Raw genomic sequence first — 17,199 nt, forward strand, 5'->3', positions numbered from 1 at the left:
TGAACGGACTTCCGGAACGGATTCCGTTCAACTTCTGAGGTACAACTGTAGATGGCTGGGCACTTAACTGTTAATGGTCATTTCGCATTTATTTGAAAATGAAGGCCTGGCCACTTTGATGATGCCACAGATATGGCAAATTTTATGAATAATTTAGCTCTTCTTTAGTCTATCCCTTCTAGTGAGGAAGTGAGGCTGCATTAATCCTATTCGTTTATGTGTCATGCATGCGGGTGAGTGCTTGCATGAGTATAGTTTTATGTAGTTAACCTGCCTACTCCAAAGTAAATCCCAATAACCTTAGTGGATTTTACTCCCTAGTAAGTGAGTTCAGATTTGCAGCCTAAAACTTGTTTCAGAGCTTCAAATTGACAGTATTAACACTTGGCACCAATCAGTGTCATACTGAATTGAGCTCTACATGGTTTGATATTTGATAGCCAATTGTGTTTCCTTCATGTGCCTATTGTGTTTTTAAGTAAGGAGGAGATTAGTAGATTTTAAAAATTGTTACAAGTGCTGGAATCTTGTAGCTCACTTGGTATGACCTTGTGTAATTTTAGTGGTTTCCATGTGCACCTCAGTGGAAGAGGCATTTTAGTTTACAGATAATCTGTGAGTGCCCAGCACTTCCTAACTTCACTGGCATGTAATGATAGAATATGGTATCCTTTCTGGTCCAAATGCTCATGTAATAAAATTTAAAGTTTGCTCTATAGTATACTTTGTATTTTTTTCAATGTAGATTTATATCTGGCTTAGTTCACCGAGCAAAAATTGAAGCCTTTGAAAAAATGCTATGGCGAGTCTGCAAAGGATATACAATTGTTTCTTATTCAGAACTGGATGAGTGCCTAGAAGATCCAGATACCGTGAGTAATCAGGATAGATAAATAATGCAGCCTGTTTCTGAAGGTCGGTGCTGGATCAGCCCACCTCCTCATCTAAATTATACATCTGCACGCAAAGTATATGTGGCTACTCGGGTGTTATGGCTGGATCCAAAGCAAGTTCATCACACTTGGATCCTGTAGAAATGTAGTATTTATTATTTAATAGTATTTATATTCGGTTTTTTTAGCTGAAGAAGCTTCCAGACAGCTTACAATAACTTATCCCACTATGTGAAAAGTGTGACTTGCTTACTCAATATCCAAACCATAATGTTTAACTGTGACTTGTTTTTCCAAACCATGGTTAAGCTTTTATGTCTGAATAGCTAAAGCATGTTTAAAGATCAGCTACAAACCAGTACAGTATATGACAACATGATTTGAACTGGGTTTGAACTGAGTTACTTCTGCAAGAAGTAAACCATGGCTGAAAAGTAGCTCTGAGGAAGAGATTACAAACTTTCACATCTGGTTTTGAATAAAATGCAATGTGTTTCATCTGAACCTTAAAGTATGGTTAATCATAATGATGGCTTGTTGAAACAAGCCAACTTTGTAGCTCACGGTCTGAAACTTCAAACAAACCATAGTTAAGGGCAGTATTTTTTTCTGAGGATAGTCAAAGGCAGGGGTCGACAAGGTTTACCATGCCTGGGCCAGTTCACTCCAGCGGAGATCTCTCCCTGGGCTGGATTGCGCACGCGTGAGTGTGTGCGCCTGCTATTTTCAGCATCTGCCCAGGTGCAATTTCTGGCACTGCAGAAGCAAATCCCTGTGCCATGCTGAGCCGGTTTAGCGCAGCGCATGGGGATTTGCCGAGCGGGCGGCTCGGTTTGGGGGCGACTCGTGGGCCGGTGAACGACCCCTATGAGCCACTTGTGGCTTATGGGCCTTAGGTTGCCCACCCCTTCTCAAGGGCATGCCGTACCCCCGTGTTGCACTTACTTTAACAACTTCATGGTGAGTACCGGGACTTTTTTTCTTTAAAAAATATTAAAAAGCACTGATTAAAGGCTTAAGATCAACTGACAAGGTACAGTTAATAAAGAATGGAAATGAAAGGTTCTGAACCCCTCCTCGCAGCTATGCCAGAGCTCATTCCTGTCTTGGCAAAAAATGGTTTCTTGTGATATTGTTCAAATACGGGACCGCCTCTCCTGGTATGCCCCACGGAGAGCCTCAAGGTCCATAAATAGCAACACCCTAGTGGTCCCGGGCCCTAAGGAAGTTAGATTGGCTTCAACCAGAGCCAGGGCCTTTTCAACTCTGGCTCCGGCCTGGTGGAACGCTCTGCCTCATGAGACCAGGGCCCTGCAGGATCTGATTTCTTTCCGCAGGGCCTGTAAGACAGAGTTGTTCCGCCTGGCCTTTGGCTTGGAGCCAATTTGATTCCCTCCCTCTCTTTTTTTTTTTCCTTTCCTTCTCCTCCTGCGATGAGGCTACATTTTAATATTTTAATGTTCCATTATTTTAATGTTGTATTTTATTTTTGTTTTTAAGTTGTAATCATTCATCTTGTTTTGATTATTGCTTGTAAGCCGCTCTGAGCCCGGCCTTGGCTGGGGAGGGCGGGGTATAAATAAAAAATTATTATTATTATTATTATTATTATTATTATTAATACGGGCACTAGGTGAATGGGAGCAGTCTCAATAAGGTTAGCCATAATTTTGCTGTTCATTGGGGATTTTAAGAGTTAAGCCTGTACCAGAGCTTTGTGCATGTGGAATCTATTCACAGAATACAGAAAACCCCTATCTACCCTTTTTGTGTATCAAAATTCATTTTTAAAAGAAATTGTGCAGTTGGTTCAATATGAGTGGTTAGTCGATCACCAATAAAGTGGAACTGTAGGCCAAAGTTTAATTGAACAATTTATGTTTACTTTTCAGGGCGAACCTACCAAATGGTTTGTTTTCTTAATATCTTATTGGGGTGAACAGATAGGCCAGAAAGTTAAGAAAATATGTGACTGGTAAGAATTAACATACTTTAATTTGCTTTACTTTTTCCTACTGAGATTTTTATATTTTGACCACTTTGTAAAATAATAACAGCATCGGTGTTGGGAAACTGAGTGTGCACCTGAAAACATGACTCTTGTGGCTACATATGTGCTTATTAATTGCATTTGTATCTTGCATTTCTTCAGTGGCAATAAGGTGACTTGCACAGGGTTCCCTGGAGGTTTCTTATTCAGGCATTGATCAGACCCAGGCCTGCCTAGCTTTAGTAAGGTGGCAGCATACCATATTTATGTGAATCTAATGCACACCTCAGTTTTCGAAACCTTGAAACCAAAAAAGTATTTGCTATGTTAGCAGTGTTTTTCAAGCTTGCAATCAAATCTAATGCTCCATCAAATCTAATGTGCACCCTATGTTTTGTGATGTAATTTGGCCAAAAATGGTGAGCATTACGTTCAGTTAAATACAGCAATATTGATTTGACCATAACCCTGATCCTTACTGCATACCTGCAAATTATTCTTGGCGAAAAGTCTTTAAGTAGAGTTTGTCTGCCATTGTTGAACTTCTCAACCCGGAACCCCTGATAAAACTTACAAGGCGCCTTTGTTTCCTGGTACACAGTCTGACAGCTGCTGTGCTGATCCATCACCCTGGCAGACTTCTTCAGCTCTGTATCCAAAGTTGGGGAAGGGCTGCAGCTCAGTGGTAGAGCATCTGCCTTGCATGCAGAAGGTCCCAGGTTCATTCCCTGGTGTTTCCATGTTAGGGCTGGGAAAAGTTGCTGCCTGAAACCTGGGAGAGCTACTGCCAGCCAGAGTAGACAATACTGAGATAGATAAACCAGCGTTCTTGACTCAATATAAAGCAGCTTCCTATATTCCAGAACTATTTTAGGCTTTGTTTTTGTGTTGTTTTGCAAGACCAGATTAAGTTCCCACTGCTTTTGTTTTGCAGTTCTGCTCTTCTCTTCTTTGTTGGGCTCTTTTATGTAGACTATTTTTGTTTTTTTGCCAGCTACCATTGCCATGTCTACCCCTATCCCAGCACCCCTGAGGAGCGCCGAACAGTTATGGAAGGACTCCAGGTTCGCATTCAGGATCTTCATATGGTGAGTAGAAAATTACTGGTGCACCTTGGAGGCACAAATCGTTTCATGGAAGAAGGTTAAACCTGAGTGCATGTTTAAAAGGAAGAGGTTGGGCCAGCTTTCAATCATATGGACTTTAATGTAAACGAGGGATGATCAGCTCCACTTTTTTTGCAGGTGTTGGCAACAGTGGCTCTGCTTTCTGGGAACTCTTTACAGTTTATGAGCTGTTATATGTGTACTCAGGCATAGGATTTTACATATAAAATGTGTAGAAATCTAAAAGACAGACCTCTTTTATTCAGCACCTGACACCTGTTGTAGCTACCGCACTCTTCCATTCTATCAAAGGTCATTCCTACCTGTTTGGTCCCCTCCCTTTGCCTTTTAAAGTGCATTTCCTCTCCTCTTTCTATGTAGTTTCTCAGAACAAATAAAAAGGGTGATACTTTATTTGATAAAAAATAAACTGATTGGGGAAAAAATCTTGGTTGTATGGCTTGGAGAAAAGAAGACACTTCCCCAACTGCCTGGAAAGAAATTGGTTGCCATCTGTGCTCTCTCTCTCTCTCTCTCTCTCTCTCTCTTTCCCTCTCTCTCTCTCTCTCTGTTTGTGTGTGTGTGTGTGTTTGCAAGAGAGTGAAAGCATGTGTATAAACTCAAGCCAGAATATAATTACTTGCTTTCCAGTAGCTGTACTGGTCTGTTGTACTAAGAAAATAATTTCTCTTGATACCCATCCAACCCAGTGGGACTCACTTCTGGGTAGATCTGCAGAGGCTCTCTGAAAATTCTGCTGGTTCCTAACAAAGGGCCAGCTAGACAGGTGCAGCTTTGTAGTCTCAGTGTGTGGATGAGACAGTGGTGTTGAGAGGAGTGGTTCGGGTTTGTTAGATATTGGATAACTTTCTGATACAAGGCGGGCCAGTGCAAAATGGATGGGCTCCATTTGAGCTGGGATGGAACCAGACTGCAGGCTTCCCACAGGGATCTGACTGGCCATGATGATAACAGGGTCCTGGACTAGATGGGCCATTGGGCTGCTCTACTCGGTTTGTCTTAACGTTTGTGTGTTGGCAGTTCAAACTGGAGGTAGGCATGTGGGTGAACTGTAGCAGGGCGGCCTTTATTCTGGAGTAGTTAATCCAGAAACGGGGGGCCAAACCGATTTTACCTGAGGGAATGTGCCCCTTGATGGAAAGACTGTACAACCCTACTCTATTTCTTACAACTTGAAAGCATTTTTAGTTGGGCCGCCTGAAGCCAGATGGAATAGCTTTTGAGCTGCCAGTAGATAAAATCAATACTGAAAGACCTATGTGAGTATAGCTAGCGAGGGCAGTTGTGTGAACTTTGTATAAAGTTGCCCTGATCGTTCAGTGTTCTTGTTATAGTTTTAAATATTTTTCTAAAAACAACCACAAAGGTACTGCATAAAACTGAAGATTATTTACGGCAAGTTTTATGCAAGGCGTCTGAGTCTATCTACACCTGGGATGTCCAAGTGAAGAAGATGAAAGCCATTTACCACGTGCTGAATCTCTGCAGCTTTGATGTCACCAACAAATGCCTGATTGCTGAGGTCTGGTGCCCAGTGGCTGACCTGCCAAACATGCGCCGAGCACTCGAGGAAGGATCTGTAAGTGATTTAAATTTTAGTTTGCTTTATTTATTTTTATACCACTTAATTATTAACATTTCTAATCAATGTACGTAAAAACAATGCACAGAAAATGGGGCAATAAAATTTATCATAAAGCCAGACACCCTCTTAAAGTGCCTGCTGGAGTAAAAAGGTCTGCATCATGTGCCTGACGTTCAGCAAGGAGACTGTCTGTCTTCATCTCAGCAGGGAGGGAGTGGGCTTGGGACCCACTGCACTGCGCTGAATGTACTGAATGGTAGGAGAGAATGTTGCACTGGCAGCATGTAGCATTCAGCATGTAGCATTGCACTGGCAGCATGTAGCATTCAGCATTCAAATACATGCATTTCTTTATAAATAGAAGGGAGGAGGCTCTGAGTTGCGTGGATAATGAAACTCAGTGCCTTGCATGAACAGGTTATGGCTGAAGTTCAGCAAACAGCAGGGCTTTCTGAGGATTGTCTGTAGACCTTTGTCGACATCAGGTGAGGTGGAAGGCTGGAGTTGCACAGGCTCGCCTTGGCTGACATACACACATTTGGATCTCATGGTTACAGAGGAGGGGTTTGCACACCTAGTTCTGAAGCATGTACTCTAGCATGTGAATGACATGGAGAGTTTTGTATGTGTACATCATCAGAGCTGGGGTGGCTCAAGTCTGACTCTGCACATCCCCACCCCATTTCTGCTCATGCTCATTGTCTGGATAACAGAATGTGGAAATCAGTGTTATTTTTCCAGCGTCTCAAAAAATGATACAGGTCTCCTTTTTCAAATTCTGTAACCAGAGTGAAAGTGGAGCGTCTGTCCCTTCCTTCATGAACACTATACCAACAAAAGAAACGCCTCCAACTTTGATACGTACCAATAAATTCACCTCTGGATTCCAGGACATTGTTGATGCTTATGGGATTGGGAGCTACAGGGAAGTTAATCCAGGTGGGTCATGGATTGAAAGATACTTATTGAGAAGCAGGATTTATTTTTTTTCCTCTTTTTTTAGGAATGGTTGCAGGAGTTTCTTAAGAAATCTTTATAAGGCATGGTAAAGTGTCTGCTATTTAACACTTGTTAGCAACAATGGTTTGTCATGTGCTGCAGAGTGCATAAGAGCGCAAAGTAAATTCAGCTGGTTACACATCCAGGTGGACAGAGGGGAGATGCCCCCTGGGCAGCAGATGAGCAGAGTAGACTGGGATAGGGGAGAACTAGATTGCATTTGGCACGTCAGAGCAGACCCACTGAAATCAACAAGCTTGACATATAGCCTAAGAGAGTGTGTCAAAAATGTTCATGGAAAGGCCGGGTTTGGGGGGGGACATGGAAGAGCAGAGCAGTGGCTGGATTATGCTTTTCCTCCCTTCTTTCAAGGGCCAAAATGAGCCAAATTCTGGCACTTTCAAACAATGACTTAGAGTAAGCTAACATAGGCAGCTTATGGAGAATTTGGATACTATGCATTATGTATAGTTGCTTATAAAGGTGAAATCTTGTCCCTCTCATTTTGCAGCTCTCTTCACCATCATCACCTTCCCCTTCTTATTTGCTGTGATGTTTGGAGATTGTGGACATGGTTTCATAATGTTCCTGTTTGCTTTGTTCATGGTATTATATGAAAAACACCCCAAACTTCTGCGATCACAAGACGAGGTACAGATGAAATCTTCTTCTTCTTCTTCTTCTTCTTCTTCTTCTTCTTCTTCTTCTTCTTCTTCTTCTTCCCCCCTCCCCCTCCTCCTCCTCTGTAAACGGCCCCTTAGTTCTCTCCCCCCCCCCACTGGAGTTTTTCCTGTGTATCTGCCACATAGAAGGGGGAATACTTTAAGGCAGAATTGAGCAGCCTGCGTCCCTGCAGATCATGCTGAACTTCCAATTTCTGGCAGCCCTAGGCAGCATGGCCACTAGTCGGGGATGGTGGAAGCTGGAACTTGAATGGCATCTTGCGAAGGGCCCGCAGATCCCGATGCACTGCAGCTCCCATCAGCCCCGGCAGCATGGCCAGTGGTCAGGACTGGGTCAGGAATGATGGGAGTGTAGTCCAAAAACATTGCAGAAAGCCCTCCCGTTGTTTTTGGACAGCTGATCGTCCTGATCATTAGCCATGCTGCCTGGGGGGGGGGGTGGAGCTGCAGTGCATCATTAGCTCCTTTTTTCTCTTGTCGATTTGGGCAAGGGAGGGCAAATCATTCATCCATTGTTGTATGGAAGGTGACATCTTCTTCTAGTGTGGAAGTACCATGTCTTGCACTTACCCAAAGGCATGCATAAACTGATGGTAAATTCTAAATAGCAGAGATGCAATTCAGCAAATCCTCATTCCTTGCTTGTGTCCTGGGGACATCTGGCTGACCACTTTTGGAAGCTGAATGCATCCAGCAGAACGGTTTCTTATATTTTTATGTACAAAGCGTCCTTACTAAGATTGGCTGCTTCTGCTGAATTTCTACCACACATTGCAGTACCACATAACCACATGAATTGTGGCGTATCTGGACACTGCACCACATCAAATACATTGTTTGGAAGTGCATCAAAGCTTTTATGTGCGGCACATGTAACAAAGCGTCTTATCTTTGAAGTTCACATGGCAGTCAGTGGGCCTGTCCTTTTTAACATTTGCAGATCATGAAGATGTTTTTTCAAGGACGATACATCATCTTGCTGATGGGACTGTTTTCTGTATACACTGGCCTGATCTACAATGACTGTTTTTCAAAGTCTTTGAATATATTTGACTCTCACTGGAACGTTTCCCAAATGTTTGCTGTGGAGTGGCGGTGAGTGACTCCTTTGTTAAACCCAGTGCAGTGTGAAAGCAACCTACTGAATTGAGATAGGAAGCTCAGAGGTATCTCCCCACTTGTGCAGTGTCCTAAACCTGTCACAGCATACTTTTCACTCATTCTACAGCAGGGGTCAGCAAACCTTTTCAGCAGGTGGCCAATCCACTGTCCCTCAAACCTTGCGGGGGGCCAGTCTATATTTTGAAAAAAAGAATGAATTTCTATGCCCCACAAATAACCCAGAGGTGCATTTTAAATAAAAGGACACATTCTACTCATGTAAAAATACCAGGCAAGCCCCTTTTATTTAAAATGCACCCAGAGGTGCATTTTAAATAAAAGGACACATTCTACTCATGTAAAAACATGCTGATTCCTGGACTGTCTGCAAGCTGGATTTAGAAGACGATTGAGCCAGTCCGGCCCCTGGGCTTTAGTTTGCCTACCCATGTTCTACAGTAAATGAAATGTGCCTCCAGTTCCTGCCATTTTCATGATTAATTTTTTTAGCCTTTCAGTTCAATTATGAAGTATCTTTTGTGGTGTGCAGAATAATAAATGGCTTACTGGAAAGCAACAGCCAGTAACTGCCATTCTAAAATATTGTGGTAGCTTTTCTCAATCATTTAATGAGAGGGATATGCCCTTCACTTGAAGGACATATTTACTAGCTACCTGTATGCTTGTTGGTGGTGCCACCACCAGGGGCTGCTCTGTTGGCATTGACCTGTGACAGGGCCTTTTCAGTAGCCATCCCATGGTTGTGGAATGCTCTCCCTGGTGAGGTGTGTTTTTCTCCCTCATGATTGACTTCCAGGTGATTTTTTCTTTTTAATTCCTGGGAAGGTTGCACAAGGCCTCTGGAAGGCTGTAAATACTGAGTTGGACTATTGTCCCATGTAGCTAACCATTGTGTACAGTGACTGACTGGCAGGATTTCCGATGGGAGTGTTCCCCAGCCCTACCTGCAAGATGTCACAAGATCCTGGTGGGATCTTGCGGAAGCTTCTGACAGCAAATAGCCTATTGTGGTGATACAAATATCTTTGTTCAAGGCTTAATTCTGCTGCGTGCTTTTTTTTTTCTAACAGTGAGGAGGACATGAAGAATCAGTATTTGATGTTAAATCCAAATGCGACTGGAGTGTTCATAGGACCTTATCCTTTTGGCATAGATCCGGTTAGTGTTCTTCCCTGGAGCTTCCACTGTGTGGCAACGATGACCCTATAAAGAAAAAATTGCAGTTTTATGGTTCTGAATCATAGGTCAACAGATTTACAGTTTTAATTTTTATAAATATTTCTGTTTGCTAGGATAGTCCTATAGGGTTGGCAACTCTTCCTTACTTCTTAAGGAAGTGTACATGCAAAAGGTGGAGGGTTCAGTCCCTGACATTTCTGGGTGGGTCTGGGAAGAAAGTTATGCCTGAAACCCTGGAGAGCTGCTGTCAGTAGACCAGAAATGGAGAAAATGTGGCCCTCCCAGCTATTGCTGGACTCTACCTCCCATAATCTTTTTCCATTGACCATTCTGTTTGCAGCTGATGTGAGTTGGAGCCCAACAACACCTAGACGGCCACAGGCTACTCACCCTTGGCATAGGCAATAGTAGCTGGACCAAGGGCCTGTTTCTGGGATAAGGCAGACCCTGCATTCCTAACAGCTTTGTCCCACAGAAGGTAGCTGATCAAAGGCACTATGTGCTATTTTTGTGAACCTCCCCCCCCCCCCCCAATATTCATGGTCCCTATACCTGGTCACCTCCCACCTTTGTCAGCAAAGCCACTTAGTAACACCTTTTTCTCATTTCAGTTTGCCCCCTTGGAACCTCTCCCTCAAAGAATTCTCAGCAAAGTCCCACCTTGCTGTCTCCACTGTAGCATGGTTTTCCATTTCAAGGACATTATCCTGGGTGTCCCATGTTTTCTAACTTGCAAGAGAATTTAAGTTTGTTTGTAAAAGAGCTACATGGGGTTTCTTGCTTACAGTGGTGCCTCGCTAGGCGAAATTAATCCGTTCCGCGATTCTCTTCGTCTAGCGGTTTTTTCGTCTTGCGAAGCAAGCCCATTGACAGCTTAGCGGATTAGTGCTAGAGCTGTCAAGCGGCTTCCAGCGATCAGCTGTTAAGCGGCTTATCAGCGGAACAGCTGATAAGCGGCTTAGCGGCTTAGGAAAAGGGCAAAAAAAGCAAAAAAAAAAACCGCTGGGGGACGCAAGATTTTTTCGTCTTGTGAAGCAACCCCATAGGGAAATTCGTTTTGCCAAGCGCCTCCAAAACAGAAAAACCCTTTCGTCTAGCGGGTTTTTCGTCTTGCGAGGCGTTCGTCTTGCGGGGCACCACTGTACTTTGCATACAGGAATGCTGGAGAAGGACTCCATACTGTGCTCTATAAATCCTTGCTTGTAGTTAGAATCTGAGCCAATATCTCATTCCTCTTCCTCGGTTAAGTCTGATTCTATCTGCCTCCTGTCTCTCTCTTACCAGATTTGGAACCTGGCGAACAATCGTCTCAGTTTCTTGAATTCCTTCAAAATGAAAATGTCTATAATTATTGGAGTGACCCACATGACGTTTGGGGTCATCTTAGGAGGACTTAACCACTTGTAAGTGTGTGTCTTCACAGCAGAATTGCAGCAACCAAAAGCGGAATAAAGGCATAAATGCATTTTTTAAATTCCTGTTCTTGTGATAAAATGAAAACAGCTCTACATAAAGCAACAAGCTGAAGCTTACCAAATTATCAATGACTATTAGTGCAAACTTTTCCATGACAATTACTATAACCTACATTCTCCCTCCAGATTTATCTTGCTGCTCCAGATTCAAAGCCTTTGCTGGGTGCTAGGTGTGTCAAAACTTCTCCTTTAGCTGTTAGCAAGTTTATATCACTCCTCTGTTGTTTTCCTTCTTAGTTACATGAGGCTTGGGAAGGTTTGTACTGAGGGTCGTAATGAATTGATAAGTCTTGAGAAGATTAATTTTGAGGTTTGGGATTTTTGAAGGTATATATTTATGTGGTTTTAATTGGTGGTTGAAAACTATCAGTTTATCCAGGACAGTTGTGTACAGTGAAGGTTTGAGGTGAATTGCTTTGCTCTCCTCTGAAATTTTATATGTAAGGATCAAAGCCTATTTGTGAGTATCAGCTTGTTGTGTTTTATGTACAGTGGGTTTTTCTGGGCTATTAATATTTTTATTTTTTATAGATTTATTGTGCTTGGGTTCTTTGTTAAATGAGGTCTCCACTGAAAACCTGTGTTGAAACACTTTGGGCATATATTGAAATATACAGTCAAGTATAGGATTTGGCCTAGTAAAGGTTTAGTGTTTGTATATAGGATAATTATTTCATTATAATAAATAATTCTGTGTTTTTAATACACCAGTTCCTTAGCTCTGTTGTTTGTTGATAGTTTTGTTTGTGTGCTTCAGTTGTTTGCAACAATTTGGTATGCCTTTTTATTCGAGGTGGGAATTTCTTGCAATAACTTTTATGTATAACCTATTTTTAAAAATCAAGTTGATGAACAAGCACAGCTATTATTCAAGAACTAGCCTACTGTTTAAGGCTCCCTAGAGCTCCCTAGCTAGTAGGGAACCTTATACATGACCTTACTCTATTTTTTAACATCATCATCATCATTATTATTATTATTATTATTATTATTATTATTATTATTATTATTCTGTCCATCTGACTGGGTTGCCCAAACCACTTTGGGCAGCTTCCAGCAAATTAAAACATCAAACACAGTAAAACATCAAACATTAAAAACTTCCCTATACAGGGCTGCCTTCAGATGTCTTTTAAAAGTCAGATAGTTGTTTATTTCCTTGACATCTAACGGGGGGGGGGGGGGTCCACAGGGCAGGCATGACCTACTCTGCTCCCTTCCCTGCTCCTATCACCTTTCTTTCCAAGACATCTATCCTGTGGCTACAAATGGCAAAGAACAGTTTTCTCCTAGGTCTGTAAGTAGCAGCTTATCCAACAATGCAGAAGAGAGTTGGTGGGCAGTAAATGTCTTGGCATTCATTTTTCAGATCAGAGATGGGGTAACTGTACTCCTGTTGTTGAGTTCCAACTTCCCAGGCATAGACAGTATATTTATGTATGTATAAGTTTTCTCTGTAAAACTGATTTCCACTTTGAATACAAAAAATGAAACGAAATCCACCTTTTTTCTTATTCCACCAGGCATTTCAGGAAGAAGTACAATATTTATTTGGTATTCATTCCTCAACTTCTGTTCATTCTTTCCATCTTTGGATACCTGGTTTTTATGATCATCTATAAATGGTTGGCTTTTAGCGCGAAGAACTCTGAGACGGCTCCCAGCATTTTGATTTTGTTCATTAACATGTTCCTGTTTCCTAATAAGAGAGAACCACACATCTTTTTCGAAGGACAGGTTGGTAAGCCTTATAATCTGAAAGATAGTCACAGAATTCCTTATCTTTGCCTGTCTCCGGTCTTGCAGTTCAGGGTTTCCTAAAGAGAAAGCAAAACGCACAACTCTTCTGCTGCATTGATTTCAAAGGAATAGTTAGGCATGTACTTAAATTTCCCTAGTTGAAATGAACAGGTCTTTAACAGTACCTAATTTAGGTTGCTTAAATGTATCTTTTCTAATGTGGCTGAAGGTGTGGGGAGTGGAGCCACTTTGGGGTATATGTACTGGGAATGTGCAGTAACTGAATTTTGGGTTAGGTAAAAGTATTACAGTGCGCACAGGATCTGTTCCGGAGCTCCGATCAGATCCTGAGGAATTCCCAACTAGAGGTGCCACTTCTGCACATGCGTGTGGCGTGGAAGAGCGCTTCTGTGCATGCATGCAGGGCGAAAGCTGGAAAAATACTTCTGGGTTTGCCGCATTCGCTTCCTGAAGTGTGCGTATCCAGAGGTACCACTGTACTTGGTTCTAGGCAGGTATGGAAGATAGTCTTTCCCTGTGCTGGTATTGTTGGCATCCATCTGTCTCAGGAGACGATGGAAGTCAAACCACTGCGTTAGCAGCACCAAAGTGACCTCCCCGGGGTGCAAGCCTGGGCAGTGTGTGTGTTGGAATTAGGAGGCATCTTTTTGATTCTAGAGAAAGGAATAAAATGTTATGATAAGAGCAACACTTCTTTTTTAGCAACTCAGTATTGCATAAATGAAAAGATAAAGACTAAATCAGAAGTTATTTTGTGGGCGCAGTGGCCTGGGACGAAGTGGCATATGAAAGTTGTGGCCTGGAAGAAAAAGCATAAATGTGGAAATATTGTAGTGATGTATGCACAGTATAAACAAGGCAATATTAAGATGTGGTTTCCCCGCATTTTTCTCTTTGCCGTTCTTTCTGCACTGATTTGGTTTTTGTCTTTGTTGTGTGTATGGAGATGCAAGTGGCTGCTTTGAAAGGAAGAGAGGCAGTTGGAGAAATATATGGAATTGAACAGACAGCCATACAAAAGTGTTCATTTTAGGGCTTGTAACCCAGTTTAAAAAAATCTTCAAATGCAGTCCTAAATACACATATTGAGAAGTAAACCACATGGAACACAGTGAATTCTGAATAAGCATGCATAGAACTGAATCATCAATGCATAATCTCAGTTTTTAGTTAACTGATAAATTTTTACATGTGTTGCAGGAGGCATCGTATTAGGAAAGTCATTTCTTCCCCTCCCTCTTCTAGGATGGTATTTGCCAGCTGCAATTTTAACACAACTTTAACTCTTTTATTAAAAAAAATCTGCCTGATTAATATGGTCACCTTGGCAGGGGATCAGAAGGGTTCTTTTTAACTATAAATAAATGTTGTGGCCTTACTTTTTTATTGTATTAAAATTAATAAGGTATAAAAAGTAAATGGGAAAAAAACCCAATTCCAAACTGGCATTTAAGTCAGTTGTCATGCAAATCCTTTTCCTGCAAAGAATTGACACCTGTCTGAATCCTTTCAGTAATGCATATGCCAAAGGTGGGGAACCTGTGGTCCTCTAGGTGTTGTTGGAACCAAGTCCCTTTAGCTCTATTTCCAGTTACAGATAGGTAGCCGTGTTGGTCTGCCATAGTCAAAACAAAAAAAATTCCTTCCAGTAGCACCTTAAAGACCAACTAAGTTAGTTCTTGGTATGAGCTTTCGTGTGCATGCACACTTCTTCAGATACCTGAAGAATCTGAAGAAGATACCTGAAGTATCTGAAGAAGATACCTGAAGTATCTGAAGAAGTGTGCATGCACACGAAAGCTCATACCAAGAACTAACTTAGTTGGTCTTTAAGGTGCTACTGGAAGGATTTTTTTTGTTTTAGCTCTATTTCCAACATTCAGGGATTGTGGGAGTTGTAGTTTAGTGATTCCTGGAGATGTCCACAGTGATGTCCACAGATTCTCCACCCTTCAGGGCACTGGGGGAACTGTCGCATTCTGAGTCACGGCAGTTGCCATTAGGAGAGTTTTAGTGGTTTTGTGTAGGGAGGAGGGAATCAGCCTCCATATAAAACAGCTTTGTCTTTTTTGCCTCCTCTCTTTCAAAACAGATGGTTCTACAGAAATTTCTCCTGTCTGTTGCTGTGCTTTCAGTTCCAGTGCTGCTTTTTGGAAAACCACTTTATTTATACTGGTTGAGCAATGGAGGCCAAAGCATCGGGGCATACAGAGTATGTATTGGAAATAACTGCCTATGATAGCATGTGTGTTATAAGATTGGCAAAATCCTTCTTCCAATTAAATGTATGTACTCTGAATTAGTTTGATGGCTCTTTAAACACATGTTCCTTTTGGTTAAGGGGCAAGGAAAAAAGGATAAGAATAAACACCATTTTGTTACAGAGAAGGACAAATATATGTTTCCAAGCCAAAAGTAATAAAATGAAGTTCTGTAACAGTGTAGCCCAATTGACCAGCCTATGACTGCAGGCAGAGGTTGCGTTCCTGGGTATCGCACACATATGTGAAATCATGTATAGTGGGGATCACCGTCTAAAAGCCAAACTACTCTAAAAACCCACCCAACTTCACGACAGTTGTTCTCTCCAAATCTCCTTTCTCAAACTCCAACTCCCCACAGCCTGAAATATAAGTGCAAAGGGTCATAGGATTGCTAACCATTTTCTTGCTCTTTTTGCACCATTTCGGCCATTTCCCCACTGTTTTGGGGCCATTTTTGCCTTTTTTGTGGCTTTTTGCTGTTTAAATTGATTTTATTTATTTCCTGGCACTGTGCAGGTGCGGTCACGCATGTGTTAAACACATGAAAGTGGGGAGACATTATTATTATTATTATTATTATTAAAAAAGCAAGCATTGCCAAGCTGGCCCACATATTGACATGACCCTTACCAGTTGTTGATCTTGTGAACAGTCATTCTACTGTGAGGCTGTTTTTGGCCCTTGAGGTCTTGCTGAGTTGTGCCACTGGGAGGGTTCCCTAAAGTGCAGCTAATTCTTACTCTTTACACACTATAAAAGCAACCTTAATTCAGTAGAGGGTTGTGGGTAGAGTGTGTTTCAGCTCTCAAAAATTTGGGTAGCACTGAGATAGAAATACAGAAGGCTTCATTACATTTTAAAATGTTGGTCACCTTTCTTGAGAACTAAATCTTTAGCACTTGGGTTTTTTGGGGGCTGGTGGAGATGGCTTGCATGGTTGCTGTAATCCAACTTGGGTCATTGAGGTGGGGTGAGTGATACAATTCAATTCAATTTTTTATTTTTAAATTCTCCAGAAAGGCTACCGGTTAGTACGAAAAGAAAGTGAAGAAGAAATTGCTCTGCTGAGAACCCATGATATTGAAGAAGGAAACAGCTCTTTGGACCACAGGCACAAAGATGAGGAGAAAGAAGAGGTAGATGTGTGTGTTTCGCAGACACTGCCTGTAGTTTGGAGCTATGTAAAAGGAATCCTCTCAGTGCAGCACAGGGCGTGTTCCCCTTCCGCTTCAGTTTGTGGTGTTATATTTCTTTCGGAAGGACCACCCCGCCCCCCTATGGCTTGTATGCATTTATCAGCAATCTGGAAGACTGCAAAATGTGATGTTACATAATCTCTCACAGGCCACCTACAGGATGCTGGCTCTTATTTCAAACCCCTCCTCAAAACGCCCTTTTTAGGGTGTCCTGAACTCTGGCATTTAAATTAATGCATATCCCCCTGCATTTACCCTTGCCCATAAATCCCTTCCTTTTTTCTGTTGCCTCTCCCTGTGTTAAATTTTAGATTGTAAGCTCCTTGGGGAAGGGACTTGTCATCTTGTCATTTGTTACTGTGCTGTGCTGGGCTTATTGAGGGTGCTATCTAAATATTCCCTAGAAAAATTCTAGCAAGTTTTTTCAAATGTTCTGCCTCCAGAGAGCCTTTTCATGCTGAGTTGACTACTCTAGAACTACTGCGTATTGCAGAGGATTCAGGATAGTGTTGCATGATTGACACAGCATGCTGTGAAGCCTCTACGGTCCCATGCATGGAGTATGTGCCTAAGATAAAACCTAATGCTTCTCTGTGCTTTTTTGGGGCAGTGAGGGTAAAAACAAGGGACATGGGTGGCGCTGTGGGTTAAACCACAGAGCCTAGGATTTGCCGATCAGAAGGTCGGCGGTTCGAATCCCTGCAACGGGGTAAGCTCCTGTTGCTCGGTCCCTGCTCCTGCCCATCTACCAGTTCAAAAGCACTTCAAAGTCAAGTAGATAAATAGGTACCACTCTGGCAGGAAGGTAAACGGCATTTCTGTGCGCTGCTCTGGTTCACCAGAAGTGGCTTAGTCATGCTGGCCACATAACCCGGAAGCTGTACGCAGGCTCCCTTGGCCAATAAAGTGAGATGAGCGCTGTAAC

General features: G+C 42.2%; 1 protein-coding gene across 1 annotated transcript in view; it reads left to right on the forward strand.

Annotated features, from left to right (window-relative positions):
* The window catches only part of ATP6V0A2 (ATPase H+ transporting V0 subunit a2), a 28,608-nt gene that overhangs the window by 8,294 nt on the left and 3,115 nt on the right, over positions 1 to 17,199 (forward strand). Inside the window, exons 6-17 of the mRNA XM_083717104.1 lie at positions 746 to 872; positions 2,786 to 2,868; positions 3,878 to 3,971; positions 5,377 to 5,589; positions 6,384 to 6,534; positions 7,106 to 7,245; positions 8,218 to 8,372; positions 9,470 to 9,557; positions 10,863 to 10,981; positions 12,577 to 12,790; positions 14,907 to 15,026; positions 16,095 to 16,214. Coding sequence (XP_083573230.1) covers positions 746 to 872; positions 2,786 to 2,868; positions 3,878 to 3,971; positions 5,377 to 5,589; positions 6,384 to 6,534; positions 7,106 to 7,245; positions 8,218 to 8,372; positions 9,470 to 9,557; positions 10,863 to 10,981; positions 12,577 to 12,790; positions 14,907 to 15,026; positions 16,095 to 16,214 — 1,624 coding nt within the window. The remainder of the gene's footprint in view (positions 1 to 745; positions 873 to 2,785; positions 2,869 to 3,877; positions 3,972 to 5,376; positions 5,590 to 6,383; positions 6,535 to 7,105; positions 7,246 to 8,217; positions 8,373 to 9,469; positions 9,558 to 10,862; positions 10,982 to 12,576; positions 12,791 to 14,906; positions 15,027 to 16,094; positions 16,215 to 17,199) is intronic.

The sequence above is a fragment of the Podarcis gaigeae genome (assembly GCF_964106915.1).
Source record: "Podarcis gaigeae genome assembly, chromosome: 16".
Classification (NCBI taxonomy): Eukaryota; Metazoa; Chordata; class Lepidosauria; order Squamata; family Lacertidae; genus Podarcis; species Podarcis gaigeae.